Here is a 13,420-nt window from a genome sequence, read left to right as displayed (position 1 = left end):
CTGCTTAGTAAATTTGTTACATTGGACACCATCAAACAAGCATATGAATTCACAACGGTGGAATTTGAGAACTCTGTCGAACACAGCTATTAGCGGATTCGCTATTCACGGGTCATAAAGTGTGACCTGCTTCCACATTCATGCTTCGTGTATTTGCGGCTTTTTTAATACCCTTCTTTTTTATGCCTCCACTGATGAAGTCGCCGGCGGCATTATATTTTCAGTTTGTCTGTCCGTCCGTACGTACGTCCATCCATGCTAATTTTCTGTTTTCCCTGCAACCGCTTATCTGATTGACACAAATTTTCATCATAGGTACGACGACTCATGTAGAATGTTTTTATGATAATTATGACGTCATACACTACCAGTCAAAAGTTTTCGATCACCCCCATTTTTCCAGTTTTTACTGAAATTTAAGCAGTTTAATATTTGAATGTACTGTGAAATTAAAGCAGAGAACAAATAAACAATTGCAGATAAAACCAGAGGGAGAGCACTCGGTAGAGTGCAAAACCTCCGCCGCCAATACTGCTAGGTCACTCAAGTGAACCTGATATCCTATTCATTCAATTTGACGTCAACAGTGCTCACAGAGTTATAGTTTTCAACTTTCCCTTTTACTTTTAACTTTTACGTACTCAATTCATTCGTCATAACTCGATTCCTTGAGACAGAAATTGATTTTACGTGGGTATATCCACCTGAAGTTCCAAAATCAGCCACAATTATAATTTTGGCATGTTTTTTGTTGGAAATCACTTATAACATGTAGAAATGCAAAAAAAAGAAATCGAAATTTTGTTGAAAAAAAAATTTGCAAAATTATTTTTTTCTCTAACAATTTTTTTTTTTTTGGGGGGGGGGGGTTGGAAATCACTTATAACATGTAGAAATGCAAAAAAAAGAAATCGAAATTTTGTTGAAAAAAAAAGTTGCAAAAAATTTTTTTTCTCTAACAATTTTTTTTTTGGTGGGGGGGTTGGAAATCACTTAAAACATGTAGAAATGCAAAAAAAAATTCAAATATTTTTTCAAATTGGCCGCCATAGCGGCTGTATTGGATTTTGGACCAAGTCCAAAATCTAATGGCATGATCCTTAGAACAGATCTAACCCCCACCGCCCCCACCAAGTTTCATCGAAATCCGTCGATTAGTTTTTCCGTAATACTGTTCACAAACAAACAAACAAATAAACCAATGTCACCCCCAGGGTGACCAGCATCTTGCCAAAATGTGAACATGAGTGACTTATTTATTCGATTAAAGTTACTCAAAAAATAAGGGTTTTGTCAACCTTGATGCTTGATCTTTTTGTGACCTTGACCTCTTTGACCTTGACCTTTGTATTTTCGTACGGTTAATGGTATCTCTCCAGGACCGTTGCACATGAAATATCAAGAGATTTTGATGAGAACTGAGAAAATAAAATTTTCATGAAAAATTCGTTTTTTCGTCATGACGTCATCAAATGACGTCATAGCGTCAAACTTTTGACAGATCTGGAAAGCACTTATCAAGCGCTTTCATATGAGGTCTTACTCGATATGGTATCTAAGATTTCAAAATTTGACCTTGGGGTCAAAAACGTTCGACCTCCAGCGCTAACCATGAAGGTCAAGGCCAATCGCCACCAAAAATTAATCAGCTGAGCGCCAGACCATGAACTATATTCCCATGAAGTTTGAAGACGATCCGATCAAAATTACTCAAAAAAATAAGGGTTTCGTCGACTCCCCTGATTTGCGACAGTGACCTTGACCTTTGACCTTGACCTTGAAAATTGTATGTGCTGAAAGGGACCTCTATAGAACTGATATGCGAAGTTACAAAAATTTCCAATGATAACTGCTCTGCAGAGTGATCGATACGTGATTACAGACAAACAAATAAAAAAACATACAAGCTGACTAACATATCTTGCAAAAACTTCGTTTTGGCAAGATAACAAACAAACAAACAAACAGACAAACAGAAAGGGGTGAAAACAGTAACCTCCATCCATCTTCGATGGTGGAGGTTAAAAATAAATCTTGGAATCGTTTTGTTGAACAAAATTTAATCGAAATTTTTGACTCATCAAAGCAGCCACCTTTTGCAGATACAACAGCCGAACATACTCGTCACATTCTTTCTCCAATGAAAATCAAATATTGTTCGGAAAGTTCTTCCCAACACTGTTGCAGAAGTTCGCACAAATGTGTTGCACTTGTAGGTTGCTTTGCTTTCACCCTTCTGTTCATTTCATCCCAAACCAGCTCGATGGGGTTTAAGTCTGGAGACTGTGCTGCCATTCCATGATTTGAAGCTTACCGTCTTGTTCTTTTCTTCTAAGGTAGTTCTGACATAGCCTGGAGGTATATTTTGGGTCGTTATCTTGCTGTAGGATGAACCCCTGACTAACTAGGCATAGACCAGAGGGTATTGCATGGCGCTGCAAAATGCTGTGGTAGCCCTTTTGGTTCAGGGTGCCAGTAACTCTGTGCAAGTCGCCGACTCTGGATCCAGAAAAAGAGCCCCAGATCATCACGCTTCCCTCCTCCATGTTTGACAGTTGGTGTCACACACTGAGGAACCATCCTTTCGCCTACTTGATGGCGTATAAAAACTCTGCATGATGAACCGAAGATTTCAAATTTTGATTCATCAGTCTATACGACCTTCTTCCAGTTTTCAGTAGTCCACTGGCGGTGCATCATGGCCCAGGCAAGCCTCTTTTTCTTATTTTGCCATCTTAGCAATGGCTTTCTTACTGCCACTTGATCTGTCAAACCTGCAGCTCGAAGTCTTCTCTTCACAGGTGAAACTGAGACGTCCTTATTTCAACCAGTGTTAAGCTGTGCTTGAAGCTGCTGTCCTGTGAGCTGCCTATCACGCAAGCTGTTGACTCTCAGAAACTTGTCTTCTGATTGTGTTGTGGCTTTGGGTCTGCCAGACCTCTTCCTGTCAGAGTTTCCTCCAGTTTCCAAGTGCCTTTTGATGGTGTAGGAAACTACTCACTGACACCTTGGCTTACTTTGCAATTTCTCTAAAGGAAAGACCGACACTTTTAAGGGTTATAATGGTCTGTCTGTCTTCCTTTGTTAGTTGTCTTTTTCTCACCATTATGATAGCAATGTACTACTTCCTGCAGTGCAATGTTGTCCAAATAATGCTTCAGAGGGTGTAGCAACACAGTCTGTTCCAACACTGCTTTTATACAGACAGAGGGTTTGTAACTCATCAACAAAAGTTGGGACACCTGCAGGAATTGTTTGCATCAACTTTCAAGGCTTAATTTACTTCCATTGCTGCAGAACAGCTGCAGTTGCTAACCCATTACTTGTTCCCTGAAAAGGGCCTTTATTAAACAACTCTGAAATTTACATTATTTTTCAGTTCTTGGTAACCTAAACTTTTTTTTTTAAACCTCTGGCAGTTTACCGCTTAGCTTTGTACCATTTCAAGTTATTCACTGGACTTGAACTGCTTAAATTTCAGTAAAAACTGAAAAATGGGGGTGTTCTAAAACTTTTGACCGGTAGTGTGGGTCACGTGGTGTGACAGCCATGTTGGAAAAAAAGAAAAACTTTGGCCCTCTGTGTCTCTGAAACTGTTCCATGGTAAAAATTGAAACTTTGCACTTGTGAAGTACTCCCCATGGGAAATATGTGTGATTTTTTTTTTATATCATCAGTGGCTTTGTTATGACGTCATAATTGCATATGTCGAACACTATATCCGATCAGTATGAAAATTTATGAGGGTCATCTGTGACTAAATTGCAAGGGAGAAAATAAATCTGATGCCATCAGTCATGTGTTTTGGTAGCCATATTGTTTTTAACATACGAACCTTCAAAAATCTTCTCCGAAACGGCTGAACAGATCGAGGCGAAACTTTGCAGGTTTGATTGCATATTCATGAGGAACAAAAAGTTCTCCAACTATGACATCAGAGGTCACATCATTTGACAACCATGTTGGATTCACCCTCAAAAAATTTTTGAATCATCATCTCCAGAACTGCTTGACAGATCGAGGGGAATCTTCACCCACATGTTCCCCAAGCCTTGCCGATGCCAGGGTGTTTTACAAATAATTAATAGGTCACATGGTCTCGCAGCCATATTGGATTGAATGAAAATATTTTTAAAATTATTTCTCTTTAACCGCTTCACCAATCATCATGAAACGGTTCAATTATGATCTATTCGTCATGGGGATTTTTTTTTTCAACCAGATCGGACGCATGGTCTGGCAGCCAGAATTATTTAATATTTTTAATCTGGGTTCATGGATTTTAATCAAACTTGGTACAAGTATATATAATGATGTAATAATGTGGGTGGAGGCATATCTTGCGACATCGCGATGTTGAAGAGTGCTCTTCTAGTTTATTATTATTTAATTTTTTTTGGGGGGGAGGGGGGTTTCTGCACTTCAACACTGGTCTCCTATATCCACCTCAGAAATTGGAAATCGACCAAGATCACAACATTACATAAAAAAGGTGCAAAAACAGATCCCTTTAACCACAGCCCAATTAGCTGACTGTACTTCCAAGCATCAGCAAGGTCATGGAATCCATCATTGCGGTTGACATAAAATCATTAGTTTTCTCCAACAGCCTCATTTTGGATTCTCAATTTGGATTCAGACCTGGTCGCTCTACCTTGGACATGCTGCTTTCACTCTTACAACAATGGTGGAGACACCCAATATTAGACATGAGGTCAGGGCTGTCTTTCTGGACATATCTTGAGCTTTTGATACAGTCTGGCATCCAGCCTTGTTCTCCATACTGTCTGCCTGTGGGACCCAAGGCCAACTCCACTCTTGGATTAATGACCTCATTTCCTCTCCCTGACAGGGTTGGAATACCACAAGGCAGTGTTCTGGGCCCCATATTATTCCTAATCTCTATCAATGATCTCACTGACTCTCTGGAAAATCCTCTTTATCTCTTTTCTGATAACTCCACTGTCTGCTCTGACATCTCTCATCATTCTGACGGATAGACAGCAGCCTCTTCCCTCTCCTCAGACCTCAACAAAATCACAAACTAGTCAAACACAATTTTACTTGTGTATCCATATTGTTCACCCTTTGCGTTCTCCCTTACCCTTCATCGTTACCTACAGCCCTTGTTTGACCATCTCCGACTACTTTCTCTTTCCGCCCTGCTGTTGGTGTTTCCCCTTTATCCTGCTGTTCTCTTTGTTTTGTTGTGTTCTGATTTATTCCGTCATCACTCTTCCACGAGACGTGTATAAAAACAAAAAAGAAATGCCCTGACATTCGTGGTATTTTCTGATCCCCAACAAATAGCAGGGTCCGACAGTACTGTACTACAAACCACTGAGACCTAGATGACTCCAAGCTCACAGTTGGAACAGTTACAAAGCAGAGGCTGAAATTTTTTTTTCGTGAAGGTGACATTTGTGTTGCTGATGAAAGGAAGTTCTATAAAAGAGTGAAAGCCGCTTCTCAGGCCTGAGATAAATTGCCCTTTGATCATGTAAGACGATTGAATCACAGAAACCTCCAAAGAAACTATTGAAGTAACCAAAAATTATTAAAGGTTAACTCTTATAAATACTGAGGTTGTCTTACAAAGACAATACATTTATATCACATTTATTACAATGCATAAGGCTGGATAAAAATCAATTTCTGGTTAATAAATGTGAGAAACATATCTTTGGCGTATTTTTATACATGGACTATTTCATATACCATCTTCTGCCTGTGTAAAAACATTTTCTATGAAAAAAAAAGACTTAATCAGTGTTGTAAGATAGTTTCTCAAAACAGCTGAAAATGCACCAGAGAGCACATGAGGCTTCCCTGCCTCAAACTGATATTAATGCGGAACTCTTCCAACATTCCATGTCAAAATAAAATTCTTCCCTTCATTCCCTCGTACATCCCTTTCACCATCCTAAATTCTGCTTCTTGCACTCCCATCCATCTCAGCATCGTCACCACCATCTCACTCAGGAATGTGTTGTAAACCTTCTCAAGGTCCACAAATCCTAGTGCCATTCCTCCTTGAATCTCCAAACTCTTTTCTTTCAAATTTCTCTTCCTAGTATTTGCTGCAGTCCAATCTTTCGGTGATGTAGGTGGCTGTAGTTCAGCTAAGCTCGTGCCTAATAGCGGAACATATGCAAGTGTTTAGCCAGCAGATCCTTTATAAAATTTAAAATGTTTCTGGCTGCTCCCAGAACCGTTTTGTGTACCACAGACAGGTTAATGTGCGGCAGGGATTCCCTGTTGGCCTCGATGCATGCAGCAATAGCTGGTGTGGCACTTGCTTCCTGGTACCCACTACAGTCTTCCTCTGGGGTGCCACCCATGGGAACAGCCCCAATAAAAGTAAATGTATATTGCCACTTCTGGCTTCACAGCACACTGTGCCAGCATGGATGGCACACGCTGGCGAGAGAGATTGTAATCGACATAGTTGTGCATCTGTGGCATGTGTGCCTCTGCGATGGAAAGTCCTCACCGAGCCCCACCTATAAACGACAGGTATTTACGCATACGTAATTTACGTGCCCACCCTGTCTATAAATTGCTTACGATGCCTCCTCAGCATCAGGGGTAGCAAACAACTTACTCTGACAGATCCCTGTTACATGGCAATCTAACCTACGCAAAACAGATGAACCATACCACATTAACCACAGTCTCACGATGGACCCTCCCTCCCCCTTCCACGTAACAATATACTATACTGTATATAAACATATATATGCACATATATATGCACACACACACACACACACACACACACACACACACACACACACACACACACACACACACACACATCAGACGCACCTCCTCACTGTTATGGTGAGCATCGCCGCAGATTATGTCTCATACGGTAAAACCCCATAATCTGCACAGAACAACCATCTGTCTGCCACCCAAACTATTGTTCCTGATAATCCAAACCATTCAACCAGAAGGCACGTGATGCGATCGGCGGGAAAATCGAAGTTTATGGAGTGTGACGAGCACGCCCCTGATCCCCTTGGACACAGTCCACACCAAAGCATCACCTCCAACACAGAGGCCTCAGCCTGGCGACTCTGTCAAACAGACCAAGATTACATGGTCAACTCCAGTTAAACATCAAACGGAACCGCCTTTCTGGATTTTGGCCTTATTTACCTCTTATGGAGGGGCCTTTATTATACAAATAAGGTAAGAAAAATGTGAAAACATTTAAACAGCTTGGGATGTGCACCTTGACCCCATGGCCAAAGTACACAGGCCAACAAGACTGTCCCATTGGCAAACACATGCCCCTCAGCCCAAAACTAAAGCAGATGGTCAATCAAACACACACACACACACACAAACACAAACACACACACACACACACACACACACACACACACACACACACACACACACACACACAAACCTCAAAGGGCCAGAATGCATGGTCATACAATTAGACCCGGAACTGGTCTTGCGCTTGGGAGCCATGTTTGATCAATGAGTGCAGTGAAAGGCCAAACACAGGTCAAGGCAGCGGGACGAGAATAATTATTGAGACCCAGAACACGCTGTACATAAATAGCCATGCGGGAATCATGTATAGCTGTGTGAAGAGTGAGTATTCTGCCGATTGATTGTGGGGGATGTTGGCGGGTGATAACGTCTTACGCAGCTGGTGGTAGATGTGGTGAAGCATTTTAATTGTGTGACTCATGGGGGATGACGTTGTACTCAACAGCTGGTAGATAGGGCGCAGTGTATTCATGGAGTGAATGGTGGGACATGTCACGCAACTAAGTTTACAGTGTGATGGTGACACATGCCACGCAGCTAGGTTTATCGTGCGAATGGTGAGACAGGCCGTGCAGCTTGCTTATAGTACGGCTAAATAGTTTTCATGCACTCGCGAAAAAACGTGAAGCACAGGGCCATGAATGTAGCAGCAGGTCATGCGTGTAGCCCGTAGAAGATAGATATGTTTTTTTGCATACATACGGCTGCTCCATGCGTGGCTGGTGTAACATGTGTTTTCGAACTGTTACGCGTGCGGCTTGTGGAAGATATGCTTTTTGCGTGTGCAAAAACCGCGAATGCGCGAAGTACGGGGCCGCGAATGTGTAAGCAGGTTGCGTTTTATCAAACGTGAATACACGGGGTCTGCGAATAGTGAATCCGCAAATGTCTGGGTCTGACTATATTTTTATATCGTACTAAAACACACAATTTGTTGTCTGTCTGTCTGACCGCGATGCATTCGGTCATTACTTATCCAATGATATTTTGTTAATTAATGTGCTTACATGAGTCTTTACGCATGAATGATGTATCCTATTACCAATCCGATTTTCTAGCCATCAGATTATATGTGGACTGCATCTGGATTGTTTATAACTTATATCATCTCTTGGCCTGGGTAAGCCCCCCCTCAGGTGGCTTAGTGCACTTTCAGTGTTAACTCTCACCTTTTCCATGTTGGTATTGCTGGTATGTTAGCACTTCATTTCCTTCTGGAGTCCAATATTAGTATTCACTCTGTTGTTTTAATCTATAAGGCTGTTAAGATCTATTAGGCCACTTCCTCCTGTCAATGGGCCTGAAACATTGAGGCCTACTTTTGCTTTTCTTTTGCTTTGGAGTGTTTAAAGTATCTAGAATATAAATAGCTCTTTTAGTAGCTAATGCATGGTGTAAACCATAAACCTTTTACTTTATTGCTATTAAGATACTTCAGTGATGAAATTTTTGCCAATGGTTTTTCGTTTTAACTCCTAGTGTCGTTAAACTGTTGTTTCGCAAGCAAGGTGCTGCATCCATGAGTGCACAGTATTTGGGAGGGGAGGATGGAGTGTTAACTTGGATCCCTGCCTGCCAGCATTTGCTGCTGGTGGATGCCAAATATCCCAATCATCCCACGGTGTCTTTCACAGAGATTAAGTCGTTGTGTGTCTGCATACACCCTGGATAAATTCCAAATTCCTACCCTGACCATTACTACTATAAGGTAACATCAAAACCCCCAGTGTGTTCCCTTGCTCCGAGAGTGCTTCAGTTGCACCGACGCCATGGAAAGTGCATGGAATCATCATCATCATCATCATCACCTTCCTCATCATCATCATAATTTTGCACAAACATTATTAATAAGAAACCAGCAAGGAATAAGGACCAGTTAATTCCACTGCTTTTTTAAAAGTCTGTGGCATATTTTATTATAACTTGTTAAATCAGCTTCCCCCAAGTTATGTTATCTATCTATAATTCCAGCAGTGTGTGTGTGTGTGTGTGTGTGTGTGTGTGTGTGTGTGTGTGTGTGTGTGTGTGTGTGTGTGTGTGTGTGTGTGTGTGTGTGTGTGTGTGTGTGTGTGTGTGTGTGTGTGTGTGTGTGTGTGTGTGTGTGTGTGTGTGTGTGTGTGTGTGTGTGTGTGACCACTGTTTCTCGACAACCACTGGCCCAATCTCATTGAAACTTGCCAGCTATATTGTTGGGGACTTGAGTATGTGCCTTTTCAAGGTTTGATATTAATCGGACAAGTGCTTCCCAAGTTATAGCCATTTATTTACCAAACCAATGACAAGACATGTTGCTGCGTAGGCGTGGCTGCATAGGCCGGTGCGCGACCGACCGACGATGGCATCACGGGCCGTGCCGGTTATGATGGGGAAAGGGCATCTTCGTTACCGTGGCATAGGAGTGGCAATGGTCAATGGCAGCGAATGTCATTGCAAGCAAAGACAGGGAGGTAAACTTGATTTTAATTTGGATTTCAATTAACTCTGTGTGTGTAAGTATCACAGCAGTTGTTACTTCAATGCAAGCAATAATTCGTGGAATGCATGTGAACATTCCTTACGGGCACACACCACTTCCGGATAGTGATGACTTTGTATTCTAATAATTTCTCGATTTCTTATGCGCATTTGTAGATAAACACAATGCCCCAATCCACTCGTCATTTACGAGAGCGAAGGAACGGCCTGTGTGGTTGTTTGAAAGTTTTTTTTGGGGGGGTTTGCACGTACGGCCACGCACGTATGGCCACGCACGTACGGGCACGTGAGAGCGAAGGAACTGGCTTTGTTGTTTCTGGCTCGCGGTTTGAAAGTTTTGGGTTTATTTTTTTATTTTTGGTGCACGTACGGCCACGCACGTACGGCCACGTACGTACAGGCACGCGAGAGCGAGGGAACGGCCTGTGTGGTGGTTGTTTCTGGCTCGCGGTTTGAATTTTTTTCATTATTATTTATTTTTGCACATACAACCACGCACGTACGGGCACGTACTAGTACAATACAAATTTACATAGAGAAAATTGGGGTACTCCCACCTCCTCTGAACTCCCAGGATTTTGAAAAATTTGACCCCTTAAAGGCACCCCATGCACCCCACGAGTACAAACCATCAGTTTTCAACTCATTCCATTCAGCTTTTGGGAATGCATAGAAGTCAAACAAACCCTCAAACAAATGAAAAATCACTCATAGAGTAACAACTTGGTGAAACGGAATGGCACTGCATAGAAAACATACCTCCGCCAGGCTGAATAGTTTACATTTTGTATACCACTGATAGGTCAGATCTGATTCCGGACCTTAACCAAAATCGAATTGGCTTGTTTTTGTCACCTAACCAACTCTTCCACCTCGTTTTGTCACGAGTCATCCACAACTTTTGGAGATAACATATATGCTAAACATAGTTTTTGGCCCCATCTCTCAATGGTGAATAATCACCTGAAAAATTCTTGAATCCGTATCCCAATTCAGCCCTTCACCAAAATTGAAACAATTAGTCCTTGTCAAACACCAAACCTGTCCACCAAGCTTCATCCGAATCTGTCCTCAACTTTTCGAGATATGCAATATCGTTTTTAGCCCCATCTCTCAATGGTGAAGAATCAGTTAAAAATTAAATAACCCTTCAGATCTTTACCAAAATTGAATCAATTCTTCCTAGTGGCACTCCCAACCTGCCCACCAAGTTTTGTGTGAATCCATCTATAACCTTTTGAGATATTGTGTTATGTATCATTTTTAGGCTATGTATCAAACGCTACGGCAAAAAAAAATTTTCGCCAATTAACAAACCCACAATAAAAGCCACAAATAAACAAACATACAGACACTGCAATTTATATATTGTATGATTATTTTGTTCAATCATTTATTTAAACTGCTTTGTTTGTTCCTTCAGGCAAGGTGCTTCCTGGCGTGGCAGCACTAAATGATGCATAGCATGTTATGCATCACTTATTGCTTTTTGATGACAAGATGAAGACGTGGAAGAAAAGTTGCAGTTATTTACATTTACACCACAATGTCAAACTTTCAAAAAGAAACTGCTTCGGCTTGATTTTATGCCATTTTTCCTGCCTTGTTAAACCATTGAAATCTAAAGTTCAAGACCTTTCAGTCACAAACCGAATAATTTTTGACTGCAAAGAAACAAAACTCTGATCCATTTAATTAAGGTAAAAACAAAAAAAATCTCATTCTTTTCCAGAAACGTCTTTTATTTTCATGAAATGGATATTCAGGGATTTGAATTGTCCGTGCAATGCAAAAGAGGAATGACGGTGCAAAATATTAAAAGTAATTATGATGTCTGATTTTACTCTCAATTAAATTCCTCCCTATCTTGTTCATCAAGCTGATTTTTACCTGTCATATTTGTGGGGTTTTTTTTATGAATGATACAGTAGTACTGTCTTCATCAGAAGAATCCAATTAAATGACCAAACCAGTATTTTAAGCAAATTACCAAAAAACTGTTTTGTCCCAAGTCCAGGAATTCAGAACAACATGGTTCAATTTCTATGAAAGTAAATCGTCCTGATTCCTTCCGTGTTCCGACTCGTCTCTAAGCCTCAACACTGTATACAAGTAAGAGGTAGGGAAGTGGGTTATATGCATATGAATCATGATTGTTAATTTTTAAAACTCTTCACACGAGCGAGGCTCCTGTACGAGCGAGGCTCCTGTACGAGCGAGGTGGAAGAGCAAACAGCAGAGTTGAGGGACAAAATAGAGGGAGGGTATGAATTGACAGTGGAGAAGTGTGGCAACAGTTGGACACGAATCAAGGGATTGTACAAACGGGGGGGGGGGGGAGAAGAGAGAGAAGAGGAAACATAGTATTGTTACGAATTCTCGCCCGCCGGCGTGCGAACAGCCGCGTTTAGCCGATTCTCGGCCGTACGCCCACCGGATGGACAATTCAGTCGTGGTTTTCTGGAGCAATGCCGAAAACCAGCCATGGGTGTGTTCTTAACCACACCACAACCTTGTCCGCACTCTACCCGCGCTACAGGGTCAATCGCCGAACTGTCGATATACCTAATTATTCACGCGGGTAGATTACCGAGAGATTGTACCTCAACGGGGCCGCTGGGACACGAGCCACTTAATGCAGCTTGCTCCATTTTGGGATAACTGAGCGGGGTGTTATCGCAACTCCCGTTGGACCCGATCGCTTTATCGGCTATTTAAAAACCAACTATATTCTGAGGGCAAGATGGCAGTTCAATTGGGGAAAGAGGACACAACAAACAGGTGACATTTGAACAAGCACATTTATTACACACGTACGCAGTCAGGTATTCATGCAAGAAAAGCACGTATTCGAGCATGCACATATGCAATTATACAGCCAACAAAAACAATGCAAAGGAACTACGACCGTTTATTTATTATGTACAGTCACTTATCACAGTTTATACTTAATGGACTCAGTGCCACAACTTTCATACAAAGAAAAGCAAGGAAAAACCCCCTCAAAGACAAGGGGGTAGACTGGACCCCTTGGGGTCTTTATACCACGGAGCCGTGTAGACCGCAGAGGCTCCGCGAGACCGGGCTGGCTACCTTCACCTCGCTGGGGCGACCCGCACCATCCCGTCTCCACGACCCATGGTATGGCACGACTCAGCGAGTGGCCACGACCTCCAGACAGAGACCTCGAGAGAGACTCCCAACAACCGACAGACCTTCTCCTCAGCTCGTCCTTTATACCCACGCGTGCATCGCCCCTCCCTACTTCCAGCACGCGTGGGAAACTTCCAGAAGTTCAGGGTTGTGGCCGCCAAGAAAGTGTGGCGCCAGGGCCGTTATCCGCCCAAAATCAGGCCCCTCCTTTACTTCAACTTTGAACCCTGACCCGATTCACCTCTCCCCCATCCTGGCGCGCGGGAAAGCAAGAAAAAAGGGGGAGGGGAAATCCCAGCGTTATCAGAACTTCTCTCCTCGGCGCTGTGGTTCTGCCTGCACTCCGCGGGGGCAACGGGTTTTCCTACCGTTGCCTTTGTTTCCTCTCTTGATGAGTATCCGTGGTGTAGATGTTATCCGATGTGGAGAGGTTTGTGGTGTGGTTGTTGAGGTAGTGGTGTGGTCGTTGAAATGCGGTAGTGGAGAAGGTGGTTGTGGTTGT

At 42.3% G+C, this 13,420-nt stretch overlaps 1 protein-coding gene across 1 annotated transcript in view; it reads left to right on the top strand.

Moving 5' to 3' along the window:
- LOC147024564 (phosphoglycerate kinase-like) overlaps nucleotides 1-11,643 on the top strand; it is a 38,897-nt gene extending 27,254 nt beyond the window's left edge. Inside the window, exon 11 of the mRNA XM_085884608.1 lies at nucleotides 11,189-11,643. Within this exon, the coding sequence (XP_085740734.1) occupies nucleotides 11,189-11,229 (41 nt within the window). The 3' untranslated portion in view covers nucleotides 11,230-11,643. The remainder of the gene's footprint in view (nucleotides 1-11,188) is intronic.
- Nucleotides 11,644-13,420: the final 1,777 nt, after the last annotated feature.

Source organism: Eptatretus burgeri, chromosome 6 (genome assembly GCF_056783735.1).
Source record: "Eptatretus burgeri isolate ZD-2024b chromosome 6, Ebu_testis_v1, whole genome shotgun sequence".
NCBI lineage: Eukaryota > Metazoa > Chordata > Myxini > Myxiniformes > Myxinidae > Eptatretus > Eptatretus burgeri.
Note: the sequence above shows the minus strand (reverse complement) of the source record. Positions and strands in the feature narration are given on the sequence as shown.